Source organism: Vulpes lagopus, chromosome 7 (genome assembly GCF_018345385.1).
Source record: "Vulpes lagopus strain Blue_001 chromosome 7, ASM1834538v1, whole genome shotgun sequence".
Taxonomy (NCBI): Eukaryota; Metazoa; Chordata; class Mammalia; order Carnivora; family Canidae; genus Vulpes; species Vulpes lagopus.
The window spans coordinates 97,456,391-97,474,119 of NC_054830.1; the positions used below are offsets into that span (position 1 = coordinate 97,456,391).

Below are 17,729 nucleotides of genomic sequence, written 5' to 3' on the forward strand. Positions count from 1 at the left end.
GGAAAATGGCTCTATTGGCTGGGAAAGGAGTAGCAGCATAGAGGAACTGCAAAGTCATAGTAGCAGCATTTATGGTAGAAGCAGCAGCTACTCATCCCAGCTTTGTCGTCAGGATGCCAGGGGCAAACCTGGCAGCTGTAACACTTGGGAAAGATCAGTCACTGTGAAGAGAATGCTCGCTACCTAGAAGTGTTACCAGGGCAAGGAAGAATAATGTAGAGGGCCATGTATTGCCTAAGTATCTCCAGATTCATAATGGTATTTCATAAAGGGTACCAGGACACCAGTGGCTAAGCCATTGAATTTCTTTAAGTAAGTTTTTGTAAATTTAGAATGTAAATTAGAAGGTAAAATTAGAGTGATAATATCTTGCTTACTTATGGCATGGAGATATTGTAGCAAGCAAAATATTGGAAATGAAATCATTTTATGAAATAAATTACAACATAAAATGGTAAAGTTCAATGAATAGAAGCAATGAGAATTATTTACTTCACACCATACTTGTTGGTAATTGTCTTTTAGATTTTCATGTGTAAAGTGAAATGAGAGAGCCTGTTTCATGTGTAAAGTGAAATGAGAGAGCCTGTTTCTCAAGTCCAACTCTTCCATTTTCAGTAGTTTAGATAGGGATTAACATTCCCTAATTGTTGAAGAGTCAGAACTGTAATAGTCATTGTGAGTGACCAGCCTCTCAACCTAGACATCTTCCTTTTTACAGGAAGGCTGAAATTACAATGAAAATGGGTGAAACTCGAATTATTTCTAGTGCTGTTCTTTCAGCCATAGATAAAGACTCACCCAGGGAGAAGATTTACTATTTATTTGAAAGGCTTCCACAAAATGGGCAACTTCAACTTAAGGTTAGTAGCCTTTTTACTTTTACTTTTCAAAACTCATGTAGCAGGTATAAATTTTCTTGATACACTGACTTCTATAACTGAATCTATCCTCTAAATGCTGTATTTTGCCCAGAGGTAGAAAATTTAATTTTGTTAGTTTGAGGTGAATTCACACCATTCTAAATTTTCTTACTCAACTCAGGCCAAATTCGACCAATATTAGGGTTCTTTGTTGTTCCTGCTCCCCTGGGATTGTACCTAAATTTTTGGGAGAGGGGCTGGCGAGGGTAAAGCAAATTGTCTAATGGCTGATGAGAACCAGGAGATATCTTAATTATCACCAGATTTTTTAAAAATTTCTTTTTTTAAAGGATTATATTTATTTATTCATGAGAGATACACAGAGAGAGACACAGGCAGTGGGAGAAGCAGGCTTCCCTCAGGGAGCCTAATGTGGGACTTGATCCCAGGACTCCGAGATCAAAACCTCAACCACTGAGGCACCCAGGCATCCCTTAAAATTTTTTTTCAAACAGACTTTGCAGAGCTGTTGTTGTGGATATTAACAATCTGATTCTCAAGTTTATATGGAGAGGCAAAATGCACAAAATAGTAAACAAAAAGGAGAAAAAAATTAAAGGAATAGGACTTACTATAAAGTCGCATTAATTTAGTTAGCGTGGATTTGGTGAAAGAACAGACAACTAAATCAGTGGAACAGAACAGAGAGCCCAGACGTAGACCGTTATAAAAATATAGACAACAGATCTTTGGCAAAAGAGCAGAGGCAATAGAATGGAGAAAAGATAGTCTTTTAACAAATGGTGCTCACCAGTCTGATTCAGACTGTGTGCATGATGCCCAAGGAATAGCCCAACACAAATTATAGATCAGTCACTTGAAAAGATCCCTTGAGTAATCCATCAAAATATTTGTTTGAATGATGGATTAAGGCTAGCAACAACAACCACCAACCATCCCCAATGTGATTATTTGACTGAATGCTTAACTTTTAATGTAATGGAGACAGTCCTAGAAGAGCAGCGAGGATTCATTCTGCCTGGAACAGCTTGATTGTCTTAGATCGTAGGCACCATAGAGAATCAGAGTGAAGAGCAATCACTGATTTAAATTGAGGTACAGCTGTGTCCTTATTTCATTTCAAAGGGTAATGAAGCAGAAATGCAGTGAGAGCTCACACATTTGGGTAGCATGGGAAGCGAAGTGTTTTGGGTATGTGAAAATCCAGATGGGTCCAGGTTCCCAGGATGGCACCACATAGTTCTGTCCCAGCTCCCTTGGGCTTTGCCAAATCTCTCCAAGACGATGAATCAGGATTCTAGGACTCCTGGACTTTCTCAAGGGTTCTTGTGTTCTTGTTGGCTTTCCTTATTTTGCTCCATCTTGAGTCTGACTCTTATTTTCTTCTCCTTTGGGGCTTGCAAATGATTTTGTTAAGTCAGAGCTGGCATTGGGAGTGCAAATGGGGAATTGCATGGAGATGAGAGATAGGAAAAGTTATCTTCTTTTGTATTTACTTTCTCAGAAAAGATTATTAAAGAAAAAAGTTAAATAGAATTGCAGGCTATGCAGTTTAAAACCCGAAAGAGACTGTTTTGAAAACTAAATCTGCAAATAGATCGTATGATAGAAACACATAATGACCTTAATTATTACAATGTAACTAACTTTTACTTACTGAGGCAGAAAATACCTCTGTACAAACATCAGATGAGCAGAAATTTTAAAGAGGTGGAAACTTTATAAAATAGGTCTAAAAGGAAGCGGTAACACAATGAGAGGAGAGGGTGAAGCATTTTTGCCAGGAACTGGGAGTCTGGAATAATCTGTCAAAGGAAAGAAAAATAACACAAGGATTTAAATTTTTATTTTAGTCTCTTAAACCAAACAAGGAAAAATACAAGATAATATCGTAAATTTGTAAGATGACATTCTTCTTGAATTATGTCAAATGACTTTTATGAGCTCTTCTTAGGGAAAGCTATTGTATCTTCAGAGAAAAACAAGAAAAAATTATAAATCCGATAGAGATTTATCATTATTATAAAGAACTCTCAGTTGTCAGTTCCCCCTAGCATAAGAACCTTTTTAAATTGAGAACACCATAATTTCTGCACTGAGTTCAGTATATATTTTTTTAAGATTTTATTTATTTATTCATGGGAGACACACACACACACAGAGAGAGAGAGAGAGAGAGAGAGGCACAGAGACAGGCACAGAGACAGGCAGAGGGAGAAGCAGGCTCCATGCAGGGAGCCCGACGTGGGACTTGATACCGGGTCTCCAGGATCACACCCTGGGCTGAAGGCGGCGCTAAACTGCTGAGCCACCCGGGCTGCCCCCAAGTTCAATATAGAATATATGGTTAGTCGATGTTAGCTGGTTTTTAGAAGATTCTGATAAAAAAATAATATGTGATATTTGCAGTTATTTTTTGCTGACTCAAGACATGCAGAGAGGGAATGATTGGGATTTTGATCATTTTCTTTGAGCTTCAGTAAGGCTGGAAAAATGTGGCGGGAGCCAATACATCTGTTCTGTTTTTGTTTTATCTATTTCAGATAAGTCCAGTGATAAGCCAGTTTGAAAAAATAGTTTGATTAATTATATAATGATAGGAACTAAAAAAAAAAAAGGAAACCCTCAAATGAAACATATTTAATTTTTAAAGAATCAATTTCAGCAGCTCGATTACCCACCTGCTCTCATTAATTGGAATATTTAATCAGCTATGATTGCTTATGATAAATACCTTGGAAGTAGCACTGCTGTTGAATTGCCACAGAACTGTCAAAAATCCTTTGGTGAAAGGTAGTTTTTTCCCCCAAGGTCTTAATTTGTTTCAATTTATTTCTTTGAAAGGAAAAAATATAAGGTAAAATGGCAAAAAAAAAAAAAAGCATCTGGAGTTTCCCTGAAATATCACTTATATTGGAGGTTTACAGGGGTATGGAAAATGTCCACTAACATAGCTTGGAAAGAAAAAACCGTGAGCAGCTGACTAACTCTGCCACCTTTCAGACAGGGAGGGACTGGGTCCCTCTCTACCCTGGCATGAAGTGCACTCAGGAAGAAGTGGATTTGAACTTGCTGAGATACACACACACCGGGGCAATGGATTCCCAGGACCAAGACAGCTTTACCTTCTACCTCTGGGATGGTGACAACAGATCACCGGCATTTGACTGTCACATCACCATCAAGGATATGGGAAAAGGTAAAATATCCCTCTCCAGGTTTATTGGGACTATGTTATATAACCAGAAGTGAGCTCATGTAAGCACTCAAAGGATTTCAACTAACTCCTTTCTTTCCTTCCTTCCTTCCTTCTTCCTTCCTTCCTTCCTTCCTACCTTCCTTCCTTCCTTCCTTCCTTCCTTCCTTCCTTCCTTCCTTCCTTCCCCCTTTCTACCTCCCTCTCTTTTTGCCTTTCTTCCTTCCATCCTTTGTACCTGAAATTCCATCATTTATGATTTGCTTCTCTGACTTCCCACCTGTTCTCCCGGGAAGCTATAAGGTTCATGAGAATAGCCCATTCTATTTGTTGTTTTTAGTATTTCAGAAAGCCTATTGGAAATCCAGCCTTGCTCACAATGTGGCGGCACAGGCTGCTTTAAGAGTCAGGGATTTCTGCTCTAAGTAAAATTTTACCAAATCAATGTGATAACTAATTTTATTCACAGGAAGTGAAATATTACTCGAAAACAAAGTTTCAGAGGAAAAACTTTTCCAATATAATAATACAAGGAAATAAAAACATATTTTAAACTTTAAAAATCATAAAAAGGAAGGTGGTCATTAAAAAGGTTAGACCATTGCTCTCTTCACTTTGAAAGCGCTAATACCAACTCTTCTAGGGACAAGAGAGAACACAAGGAGGTACTAAGCTTCTCTTGAATTAGCAGACCCTTTGTATAGTAGGACTCAGGAACCTCAGTAGCGTATAAATGGTAGAAGGAGGAGGGTGAAAAAAAATACTGGGAAGGAAGCACAACCAACAGTTGGACAGTTGATGCCCAATTGTCACTGCCCCATAATTTTTCTTGGAGTTTATGTGAGGAAGGTATGTTCATTTCTTGTTCATCCATATGGTCCCCAAATCTCTATATTCCTAGGCCCATGCATATTCTTGAATCTTCAGTGCATCCCTGATTGACAGAATGCTTCCTTTTTCACCTTGCTGCCAGGAAGCTTAGAATGGCAGTACAACTCTTACATCGAGGGTGTCATAGAATTACAATTGTTTTGAATCTTTCTCTTTTTAATTTCAGTCAGCATGATAGATTTTGAGATGTTTATTTGGGGCTCTAAAATAACTATTTTATTATTTGCTTGTTTCTGGTTGTAAAATATCTTCCTTGAAGATGTCTAATAATAAGTGACCCTTAGAGAAGCTAATTATTACTATACCACACCTCTTACTTTCTGCAAAAGTAAGACTACTGTCATTATCATCAACATATGTCCAGGCAGGGGCACCTGGGTGGCTCAGTGGTTGAGCATCTGCCTTCAGCTCAGGTCGTGATCCCGGGATCCTGGGATTGAGTCCCGCGTGGGGCTCCCCGCGGGAAATCTGCTTCTCCCCTCTGCCTGTGTCTCTGCCTCTTTCTCTGCATCTCTCATGAATAATATATATATATATCCCCAGGCAAAATGTAATGCAAGTCCTATATTAGTGCAGACAGCTAATGTATTAGGATAGTCTGCCTTTGGCTAAGCACAGAACATTCACTGAAGTGGAGGAGATATCTGTTCTATATAGCCATCTTGGGATTTTTTCCAACTAGTGGTCCTTCATCTCTGAAGGCCTTGGAGTCACTCCAGAAGTGAAACATAGAGGAAAATAAGAAGATGCCTGGCCTGGGCTTAGAGGCACCTGTCTTCTGCACATCCGGGTGGCTGAATCATAGTCCCAAGAGATATTAAGGGCGGCTGGGTAGTGGAAACTGTAGTGGTGTGCCCAGGAAGTGAGGTTGGTGAGCCCCTGGCCAGTCTCTGTGACAACTGACATGGGATTCTTTTCCAAAAGGATTTGTGAACACTTATATTAAACAGATACATTAACTGACTAGCATTTTCAGAAGTTCCAAATTCCTTCTTTGTTCCTTTTTTACATCATGGTTTATATCTATACAATGTTAAATTAAAAAAAAAAAAATCTAAAAAAAATCTAAAAAAAAAATCTAAAAAAAATAAAAATAAAAAAAAATCTTAGTGTGAATCTTCTCAGATTGTAGCATAATTTTATAACTGTCGATCCATCTCTGAAGAAAACTACACTGAATAATTAAAGCATAATCCTAATATGGAGCATTTGGGTTATCTCCATTTGAGAGCAATTATGAATCAGGCCTTCTGATTGTTCCATGTCTTGTGATTTGCACACTGGCAAAAATGATGTGGAGCTCTTTGAGAGAAGCTTAAAAGGACATGGTTTGTAGTTGACCTTGAACCATACTCTGCTGTCACAGTGCTAAAAAACTGCATTGAGGGAAAGCCCAGATGCTCTTCCTCCCTCAGATCTATCTTCTGCTCCTGATGAAGCATTCTGTGGGTGATTTTGAATCCTCAGCTTTGTTCATTCCTCTTACTCCCTTGGTGTATTGACTCCCAGGAGGCAAGCCCCATCTGGGGCTCAGGTTTTGATTTAAAGTTAGGATGATCTTTGATTCTCCCTTGCACTTAAGTTGGATAGCATTTTGAGTTAAAAGCACCAATAATCTACCAAAAAGACCAATTTGATCATCTGAAGCAGAGTTTCTCAGTCTTAGCACTATTGATATTTTGGGATAGATCCCAAATAGAATAGTTCATATTCTTTGTTGTAATGGACTTTCTTTTGCATTATAGAATGTTTAGAAGCATCTCTGGCCTCTAGCTATTAGAAGACTATAGGAACTCCCAGATAAAACCACCAAAAATGTCTCCAGACAATGCCAAATGTCCCCAGGGCACTAAAGTTGCCACTTATTGAGAACCACTGGTCTAGTGGTATCTCCTTGATATTTTATTTTTTTGTTTCCTCATGGGACTGAATGTCTTCTCAAATTTTATTGACAATTTGTATTTTTTAAATTTAGAAATAGCTCGGCATTTACTTCACACATATTTCCTCTTGGATATTTATTCTTTTTGCATTGATATTTAAGAGCTCTGATGTATTACAGAGAAGCAACAAAATAATCTAGTGTAGATTATTAGTAGAAACTCAATATTGGAGTTATGATCATTTTTTAAATGAATGAGGCGAACAAAATTGGACTATAATTTTTAGTTTGTAAAACTGTGCCATTAGTCCACACGTGACCCACTTCTCCTTCACTCACTTAAGCAATTCACACACTCATTCATTTACTGTCTTTTAAATACATAATACACACCTGTGCCACCACCATACAATTCAAGGACTGGAATGTTGACAGTAATAAACATCTACCTCTGTGCTCTTCCCATCCTTCAGAGAGAACCATCATCCTGAATTTTGTGTTCATATTCTTACTCTTGTTTATTATTTTCTGGGACTTGCTCAGGCAAAGAGCAAAAGTTAACAAGCTGCATCTGTGTTGCTGCATATAGTTCTCGTTCACTTTGCTGCCATATAAAATTCAGTTGGACCACAGTTTGTTTATGTATTTACCTTTAGGGTTGTCTCCAGCATTTTCAATTACAGTAGTGCTGTAGTGACCATTCTGGTACCCATCTCCTGGGCGTCACTGTATGTTTCTCTCTAGCACACAGCTGGAGTGGAATCTCGGGGTCAAGAAGTGTGTGAATATTCTACTCTTTATAGAATAATGCCAAATCATGTGCCAGTTTACATTCCTACCAGAATTGTATGCGAGATTCTACATCCTCTTCAACACTTGTTGTCATCAGATGCTAATTTTTTGCAGATCAGAGAGTTATGAGATGGTTATAACTTCTTGCCATCTTGATTTGTGTTTCCACTGATTATTAATAATATTGAGCATCTTTTTGGATTTTTATTGGCCATATGTATTTCCCCCGCTGTGTCATAACTGGTTCTGTGTTTTGCCTAATTCTTTTATTAGCCGTAACTATATAAACCTTTCTATAGCATATTAGTTTTTATTTCTGCAGTTTTGCCTTTGTTTTTTTTTTATCTATATCTATATCATTTTTTTTTAATTTGGGTCTTGACCACAAGTTCTTCTGCTACACAGGTGATATTGTCATCCTTGTGAAACCGCTGGTGGTGTCTAAAGGTGATCGAGGTTTCTTGACGACCACCACTCTCCTTGCTGTGGATGGAACAGACAAACCCGAGGAACTACTCTATGTCATCACCTCCCCTCCGCGGTATGGCCAGGTCCAGTATGTCCGCTATCCTGGAGTTCCCATTACAAGCTTCAGCCAAATGGACATAGCAGGACAGACAGTCTGCTATGTACATAAGAGTAAGGCAGCTGTCTCCCGTGACACCTTCAGGTGAGCTCCAAAGAAACTTTTCAGAACCCCCTTCCCTGGATTAATGCTTAGATAGATAAAAGGTGGTAGAAAATGAGTTCTTTTCCAACTCTGATATAGGAATGATCTAATACTGCCTAGATGTATGAAAGGTGGAGGTGTACAATTAATTAGACAACAGCAAAGCAATAAATTAGAGCCTGTTGTTTAAAAATAGAGCATATCTAAATGCCAGCTGTTCTAGGGGGAGGAATATAAACACCTGAGAGTCCCAGCTAAGGAGAGACGTAGAAAACTAACTCACTGCTTTTTGGGGGATATCTTTATCTGTCTGAGGAAAGGTATTTAGTAGTAAACATTTGGCACAAACAGACACTGCCTTTTGACACAACATATTCCAGGAACTATATCATAAATCATGTTGTCATAAAGTGGATCATGTTTCCCCATAGAAACAATGTTATAATTGGAGGCTGTGTACCTGTTTATGAATTCTGTATCAAATAAATCATTGGGATGAATAACAATCTGGTGAGAAGACAAAGGTATGACATTAATGAAAGTCTGCATTCATTTAAAATACTGAAATCTGTTTCCAGTCATAAAAAGCAAGACAAACTTTAGAGGAGCTACCAACCATTTAGCAATTCTTAAAGCTGGCTGATCTTGAGGTCTTTAATAGAAATCCAGATCCCCAGGGCTGGGATACGAATCTTGGAGGGGCCCTAAATGGCTCTATTGGTTGAACATCCAACTCTTATTTCAGCTCAGGTCATGATCTCAGGTTTGTGAGATAGAGCCTCGTATTGGGCTCCACACTGGGCATGGAACCTGTTTAAGATTCTCTCTCCCGATCTCCCTCTGCCATGCCCTCACTCCCACCCGGCTTGTGCTTGCTCACTCTCTCTCTGTCAGAAAAATAAAAATAATCTAAGAAATCTCAGTTGGACTAGCCCTTGGGAGAATCATCATACATCACAGTCCTGTATTTTACCAATTAACATGGAGGCCCTGAGACCATTGGTTCATTTGCCATATTTGAAGAGCTTCTGACTCCCAGTACCATTTTCACCATGTCAGAATACAACTTCCAATGGAGTTCCGGCTGGCTCAGCCAGAAGAGCGTGCAACTCTTGATCTTGGGGTCATGAGTTTGAACCCCATGTTAGGTATAGAGATTACTTACAAATAAAATCTTAAAAAAGAATATAACCTTCAAAAGAGCACTATAAACTAATGTAGATGCAGAATGCTCCTCTATTATTTTTTGGGTTCCCAAGAATTATCAAGTGCACTGACACACTCATGTTCAAATACCATTCTCCTCTATCCTACATCTTATCTCTCTAAATTCAGTATGTCTGCTGTGATAAACATTACTTAAATGTCAGCAAAGATGATTTTGCTTGCCTTATGGAATTATGATTTGGAAAGATGATTGGGACCATCAACTGTTAAAAAATTGAGAGGAAGTTTGAACTAATATATTCTTTTTTTTTCTCTTGACAAATGTCCTTAACAAGTAGATAATCATTTGATCAATATCTAAATAACAATTCAGTGCTTGATAATGCTGGGCATTAACTAAAATGTCAGATGTGTGTATTCCTTTTCATGCTGATTCTTTTGCTCCAGAAGTGGTCCAGTATAGTTGTTAAGACACAGGCTTGGGGTCAATTACCATCTCCAATACTTACCATTCTGTGGTCAAATCACACATCCTCCTGTGCTCTTGTGTCCTCTTTGTGGAAAGAAATGATGCTCACAATACTTACTTGTTTCACAGGGTGGTGAGAAGTTTGAATGAGTTTATGCATGTACTTATAAAAAATATGTGGTACATACGAAGAATGAGATAAATAAGTGTTAGCTGCTCTTTTTACTGCTATTAGTGTTGTAATATTGTTCCTATTATTATTGATTATATTCTTTCCTTGGCCCCTTTTTTTCTGCCACTGCTTATAATACCAAGATTAATCTTGAAGGAGAAAAGAAATTACAAAGAAGACTGATGATCTTTTTTCCTAGTTACTTATGAAGGTTGGGTGCTTCTTGGCTTAATACATCTATATCAGATTCAGGGCTTTTGATTTTACACCCATTTCTGGAACTGCTTGCTCCTGTCCATTCCCACTTTCCCCAGTCAATGCCCAACGGAGAGACTGCTGAAGATGTTAATGACTGTTTGGAGAAACCAGTGACCCTACTAGAGAAGTCAATCAATGAATGCATATAGATGTTCAGAAATCAAGCTTACAAATTAATCAGATGGGGATGATGTGCAGAGAATGAAATACAGAATTTCTGTATGTGAGGATTGATGATACTCTAAAAATTTTCTAATCCACATGCATAGAATACTAGATGACATTTTAGAAATCATTTATCCTAGGAATTTTTAATTTTTATTTATTATTTTTTAGAGGGAGGAGGGGCAGAGGGAGAGAGTGAGAGAGAGAATCATAAGTAGGCTCCATGCCCAGTGCAGAGCCTGACATGGGGATTGACCCCACAACCCTGAGATCATGACCTGAGCTGAAACCAAGAGTCGGATGCTTAACTGACTGAGCCACCCAGGCACCCCAAGAGTTTTTATTTGAATTTTTAAAATATTTAGATCTTCTAGAGATTTACTGGGAAGACTGATAAAAATATATTCTTGATTCTCACTCCAGAGGTGACTTTGTAAGTCCAGTCTTGGGTCAGAGATCTGTATTTTTCAAAGTTTTCTAGGGGATTCTGCTGCAGTCAGGACTAGTAATCACTGGGCTGGTCCAATCTATTGTTCCAAATACATTCAAAGGCGCTTTGAGGATTTACAGAAGCCCTCTTGGGGCCTCCTGGAGACACCACACAAAGAAGCTGAATTGGTGAGGCTCTGAGATCTTCATCCCAACTTACTGATAGAGCTGTTTTGTTTTGTTTTGTTTTGTTTTGTTTGTTTTGCACACTAGGTTCCTGGACAGGGTTTTCTTTTAGCAAAAAGGCTGTGGCTCTATTTCCCAAAGTGAGTAATTTGTACCACCAGTGATACAAAGATGCAAAATGATGTGGGTTTGGGAGAAAGCAGTGAATGACAGGGAATCCAGAGTGAGAACTACTCCATTGTAGTTCTGTCAATCCTCCTGATTATTTCAAGAAAGGAGTCTCAGGCTGGGGCTCATGTGTTCTTAGTAGCTTTTCAGTATTCTTTTCCTATTTTTTAGCAGACAGCCGTGGGTTCCAGGCCATTGGGCCACAATACCTAGCTAGAATTAAAAACATTATTTACTTGTATTTATTTTTGTAGTATTTATGGTGATTAAGTTTTTAGTAGTAAAAAATTTCAGCTTTTCCAGCTAAAAGATTTCCTTTTAAATACATTTCTTTAAGTACAAGAGTGAGTTGATCTAAAGCAAAATAGTAAGTCATAAGGGTACAGGTAGTACAGAAATATGGCAAAAATTATAAAGGTGTTCTTTGAATGACTCAAGTAGGAAACAAGAGTCGAAAAACATTGGTTTAGTCTCATGCCTTCAATTTATGCATAGGAAAGCAAGTATTGCTTGAATACCTGCAATGCATCAGGCGGTGTACTAGGCTTTTTTTTTTTTTTTGGTCCATCATTTTCCTTAAGCCTTACGCCACTACCTTGAGAGAAACGATTTGTTCCCGCTTTATGCATGAGAAAACCAAGGTTCAAAGAGGCACAGAAAGTTGTCTAAATTTATGTAACTTAGTATTAGAGCTGAATTGGAGAAAAGATCTCCTTTTTAAGAGATTTTTCCATTGCACCAAAAATTCATGGTGAATATGCACCTGTGGGAAGAAACCTCCTCAATGTGTCCTTCTGATGTTTGGCCAGCAGTTTTACATATTTATAATGGAAGAGCCTAACATCTACCCAAGACCCTTGTTTTAATCTTGTCATTTCGCAAACCCAATCATGGGCTGCTGTGTTGTTTGTCAAGCGGAGCTAAACCAAAGCTGAAAGTCTGTTTTAATGAAAGTGAGATGGTGGTGCTTTTTAAAAATTAAATCTATGCAACCAATCTAATCACCTAAATTTATGTTGCTTGCTGTTAAATCTGGCAAGGAATTTGGCTGGGTAGAAGAGATAAATTCTATGACAGAGGATTTTTCCCCCTTCTCTTTTTAATGTAAGATATGGCAGCATTAATTAAACTGGGAAGTTTAATGGTCAGATTTTACCTTCTGCAAAAATATTTTGTGAATCATAAATTTCTCCTGCATTGTTTGGTGCTACTGGCCTGGAAGAAAGATTTGGCAGCACATTCTAGGACAGATGACACCAAGTGATTAGCAAGCTGACTTCAGCTGCTGGCAGCCGGGTACTAAAAGAACATGCTAATGTCCTCCATTTTGACATGCTGGCTGGACTTTTTTTTTTTTTTTTCTGAGGAACTGGCTCTATTTATGATTCCATTTTTATCTTTTAAATGCCATGACAGATGGCAGATTCTTCAGCCAACTCTATTGCCAGGAAATGCAGAAAGCCTGAAAGCACCATGGTAATGGTGAAATCAGACCAGGCAGGCACCCCAGACAAATCTAAGAGTCATTCCCCAAATTTCAGGAGAACACTGCTCATCCTGGATGAGGGTCTTTTCAGTGGGGTATGGGGGGCATAAGGGAAATTAAACAAAGATGGATCCACAGAAGAAGCTGCCACCTCGATAGCACCAGCTTCTTAACCTTGGAATGGATGCCATCATTGCAATGGCACCATTGTTTTAAAACTCGAAAACAGATTTGGAAGGGTTCTTTGGGGGTGGTGGGGGAGAGCATTTGGAGGATCATCTGGTCCACCTTGGCGGACACGAACAGCACTGACCTCGTTGCCCTTGTTCTGCTAGGCTTATTCTGACTGGGCAGCCAACCATGACCATTCACCCTATCTCCCTGTGATAATGTTTCTCTGCCCATGACTAGTTTGCATTGTTACTCGTGAAAGTGCCATGATGGGTCTGGTCCAGTCACGTTTAGAAATTTCATCCTTTTCACCACTGGCTTATTACCTTTCGGTCAGCACAGACAGCTGCCTCGGGGTCCCAGCTGGGAACACTGGCCTCAGTAAACATATTTCTTACTCTTATATGGTCTCTGGCTTGCTTGCCCTCATTCCCATCTGTCTGATGGCAGGCTGCCGATTTCCGACGTGGTCAGATCCCCATCATCAGGCAGGGAGGAGTCTGAGATGGACAGCCTGAATCCTAAGACAACGTCAATGTCCTCACGTGGGTCATGCATTCGGAGATAATTACGGCCATCCTGAGACTGAGCTTGAGGTGTTCTCAGAATTCAGTCTCTATGGGGGATAGTCAGAATGCCCCCCGTGACTCACTCAGGCCCCCCCTTGAAGCTCCTTACTCCTGATCTCCACCCCTCCCCTTCATTCCCCTTTCTTCCCCACCCATCATTTGACAGGAGTTTAATGGGGCACAAATTTCTTTAATTCCATGATTAATACTAAAAATGAACGTCCTTTGGCTTAAATTTGTGCTCAACTATAAACAGCTGACTTAAAACTTTCCCCCAAGAGCACATTTTGAGATAGGGATCTGATAGGAAAAAGAGAGCCACTTTATTTGAAATGGGAGGCGTGAAATATGTTTCTGGAGGAGGAGAGCAGAGAAAAGAGAAATTGGAGGTAGTGAGGGAATGCTTTGTCTCCTTATTTTACTTCGGGTTAGATGATAGGCTCCAGGGAGGAAACCAAAAAAAGTAACAGGAAAATAACGGAATAAAATCATAATTCCACGAAAAGCTCTCCCTGAGAAATAGATCATAATTTTCATCATAAAAAAGCATATCATTTGACACTTGAAACTGCTGAAGTGACTAACAAAGTCGAAGAACACAGTTATTTTTCTGGATGCATCTCTTTTTCCTTTTTTCAAAAATAACTAATTGTGTGAACACTCATGATCCAGCAGTGAAATTGTCCTATTTGCTTAGAACATACCTAGCAAACGTGATTGTTTTGTTTTAAGGAAACTGATTTCGCTCAATGTACAATTCTAAAGTTGGTGTCTTTATTCAGACTGTAAAAATAATGCTGTGGAGGAAAAAACAGGTTACATTCTTTAGAAGTCAAAGTGCAACATGTCAAGAATTCGCTTTATTTGTAATATTCCACTTAGCAATTTCCCTTAGCAAAAAAAGAATAGGTTTGTTTTTCTATGCATCACATACTATTTTCCTCGTAGGCAGTCTTATAAGCTAGATAATTAGAAAGCCCAAAAATTTTAGTAAAATCTGTGCTCAGCCGAACTCCTGTTCATTTCCTTTTCATACAGCTGCTCCTTTACACTGAGCCCTCTGCCTCAGGCAGGCTGGTCGACTGTTTGTGCTCATACAACCTGGTTTCAGGTTCTCTTGTGTTCAAAAGCAGAGCATTGACCCTTAAACCCTCAAAGACAGACACATTTTACAAAAAATAAAGAACTTGTTAGTCAAATTTGTCAGATGAGTAAAACAAATATAAACCTCATATCTTCTCTAGTTTAAAAAAAAAAGAACCTCCAAAGAAAATTCTTCTATAATTTCAGGTTATATTCTGCTATATTCTGCAAAAAAATTCTTTTTAGAGGGTTTTTAAATTTTTTATTTTATTTTATTTTTTTACATATATGGACTATAAGAGTATCTTCTCCATGAATATTTCTAGCAACCATAGTACATAGAGAAAAACTAACAGATACAACTCCACGATTATTTCAAAGTACGTCTCTTTGGTCTATAGTGAATTCATCAGCTCCACTTGAGAGTGGTGATTTGCTAGCTTTTTGGAGTTTCAGTGGTGCATTTGGTTTCCTTAATTTCATGATACTCTCAGTTGTCCTTCAAATCAAACTTACGCATCGATACGTTTGAAAGATCATTTCGATTTGTTGTATTTTGACATTGGCAGTGGTGGGTGGAATGTGATGTAGTGATCGATAAAAATCAAAAGCATATTATGGTATCACAAATCCAAGGGTGTGTGAGGGATTTTGCACACCTTGGATTGATATCATTTAAGCTTTCTCTTTATCATTCTGCAGTGGTGTTCAGGTACCACAAGTCTGGCTTTGTGGTTTGTTAAACCAGCCTGAATTAAAAACTCTTTAGGAGCAGGAGATATGGGGTCCAGAAACCTGGTTCTCATCTCAGCTCTGTCTCCTACCTACCTTATGATCTCCCACTACATTCTGTACCTTTCTGCTCTAATTTATTTTTTCTTTAAATTAGGTAATTAATCCTTGGTTAGCGTTATTACTTCCATATATATTGCGAGGGGCAAAAGCACAAGAAAAATATGAAGGTTTAGAGAATCTCATGATGTTTTAAAGTTGGCTGGTCCTTAGCAATTGTCTGGTCCAATCTTTTACCTTCCAGAAGGGTGAAAATGAGACCTGAGGAGGGGAAATGAGTTAGGCATGATGACATGGCTGAGTACTGTGATTTTAAGAAATTTGCCATGAAAATACATGAATAAAATGAAATAGCCAAAATCAGCCACTGGATTGGCCCCCACTTATCAGTCTTGAAAGCTTACCTTATTTACAAAGAAAATGTAGTTATGAAATTATAAATATATAAAATGAGTCTACTCTTCAAACCAATGCAAGGGGTCTACTTGTATGCAAAATCCCTATTTAGGGCAAGGAATTATACTAAATGCTGACGAGCCTGAGAAATCTCAATGGCAGACTTGGCCTGTTCTAGGGACGCCTGGGTGGCTCAGCGGTTGAGCATCGGCCTTCAGCTCAGGGCATGATCCTGGGGTCCTGGGATCGAGTTCCACATCGGGCTCCCCACAGGGAGCCTGCTTCTCCCTCTGCCTATGTCTCTGCCTCTCTCTGTGTCTCTCATGAATAAATAAATAAAATCTTAAAAAGAAAAAAAGAATTGGCCTGCTCTATTACATGAGTCTGCTGCCATTGTTGTAAAAAAAATAATTTTGGGTGTAGAATGTTATAGGTAGTATGTGTGTTACCTGGTGACTGGTTTAATGGATAGAATGGTGTCCTTCTGAAAGATCTACCCTTGGGTTTTCATTTGAGTCTCACCAGGACATGTCCTTTAGTAAAAGGTGTGTATTATTTCATTCCAGTAGATGGTGACACAAGATTCCATGCTGAAGGCTGCCCTTGCCTCTCTTTGCCAGATTCATTGTCAGCAATGGCCTGCAGACCAAACATGGGGTGTTTGAGATCATACTGGAGACCATGGACAGAGCCTTACCCGTGGTGACCAGGAACAGGGGGCTGAGACTGGACGAAGGGACCACGGGCCTGCTCTCCCCTGACATCCTCCAGCTGACCGACCCTGACACCCCAGCGGAGAACCTCACCTTCATGTTGGCCCAGCTCCCACAACACGGCCAGCTTTACCTGCGGGGGACAGTGCTGCTTCAACACAACTTCACCCAGCAGGACGTGGACAGCAGAAATGTGGCCTATAGGCACTTGGGAGGAGACTCCCAGGTGGACTGCTTTACGTTTGTGGCCACCGATAGGACGAACCAAGGCTTCGTTGTGGATGGGAGAGTGGGACAAGAACCTGTATCGTTCACCATCCAGGCAAGTATGACAAAGCCACAGGTCCCTGGGACACATGTAGAGAAAACCACTTTCCTCCTTTCCTTCCTTCATGCAAATGTGTGCTGTGCGAGGTGTGTCTCTGGCATGCCAGGCACTAAGCAAGGCACTGGGCATAGTAATATGGACAAGACAGGTGCGGTCCCTCCATGCAGGCTCTGACCAAGAGTCTGTGGCAGGACAGGTAGAAACAGAAACCATGGGCTTTGGAGTCAGGCTTGACTAGGTTGGAATTTATTGGCCTGGTTTACCATTTATTAGCTGTATGACCTTAGGAAGTCCTTTAACTCTTAGGATTTGACCTCCTGTCCTTAGAAAATTATGCTTTATGGCATTGTGATAAGAATAAAATCAGACTAGGTACTGCAGGCACTAGCATATTTCCTGAAATATATTAGATATTCAATATCTTGTAACTACTGTTGTAATACTTATTAGGACGATACCTCTTGGTCCACATCATCTGCTGGCATTTTAATGGTTTTTTGATGGAACACGTGAAAACGTACAAGGCAGCCTCAATATTACACGTGAAACAATGATAGCGAAACAATTGTAGCAGCTACAAGTGTTGGAGTATTAGGTCAGACCCATTTCAAGGAAAGCTTATTTCTTTCTTAGGAAGAGGGGAGTTTTATTATTTGCATTTAATAGGTGTTCACAAGTTCACAAGGTAAATAATTCGATCAAAACCATATAAGACCCCCACTCCAATCTTTCTGATCCCCCAATTCTGTGCCCTTCCTCTGGCACTACTCTGCCACAGTTGTGTTGTCTATTAGGATGATTTGGGGAGGGCATAATGTGTTTTTCCTTTTTTAGTCAGAACACATTCTGTTTCTTACATTCT

General features: G+C 39.3%; 1 protein-coding gene across 8 annotated transcripts in view; it reads left to right on the forward strand.

Moving 5' to 3' along the window:
* FREM1 (FRAS1 related extracellular matrix 1) overlaps positions 1-17,729 on the forward strand; it is a 168,896-nt gene that overhangs the window by 106,193 nt on the left and 44,974 nt on the right. For 5 of the 8 annotated variants that reach the window (XM_041761803.1, XM_041761804.1, XM_041761806.1 and 2 more), the window contains 4 exons: positions 722-863; positions 3,888-4,083; positions 8,051-8,315; positions 16,447-16,861. In XM_041761803.1, coding sequence (XP_041617737.1) covers positions 722-863; positions 3,888-4,083; positions 8,051-8,315; positions 16,447-16,861 — 1,018 coding nt within the window. Of the gene's footprint in view, positions 1-721; positions 864-3,887; positions 4,084-8,050; positions 8,316-16,392; positions 16,862-17,729 lie in introns of those variants that run through there. The other 3 variants (XM_041761807.1, XM_041761809.1, XM_041761811.1) reach the window with 3 other exon arrangements.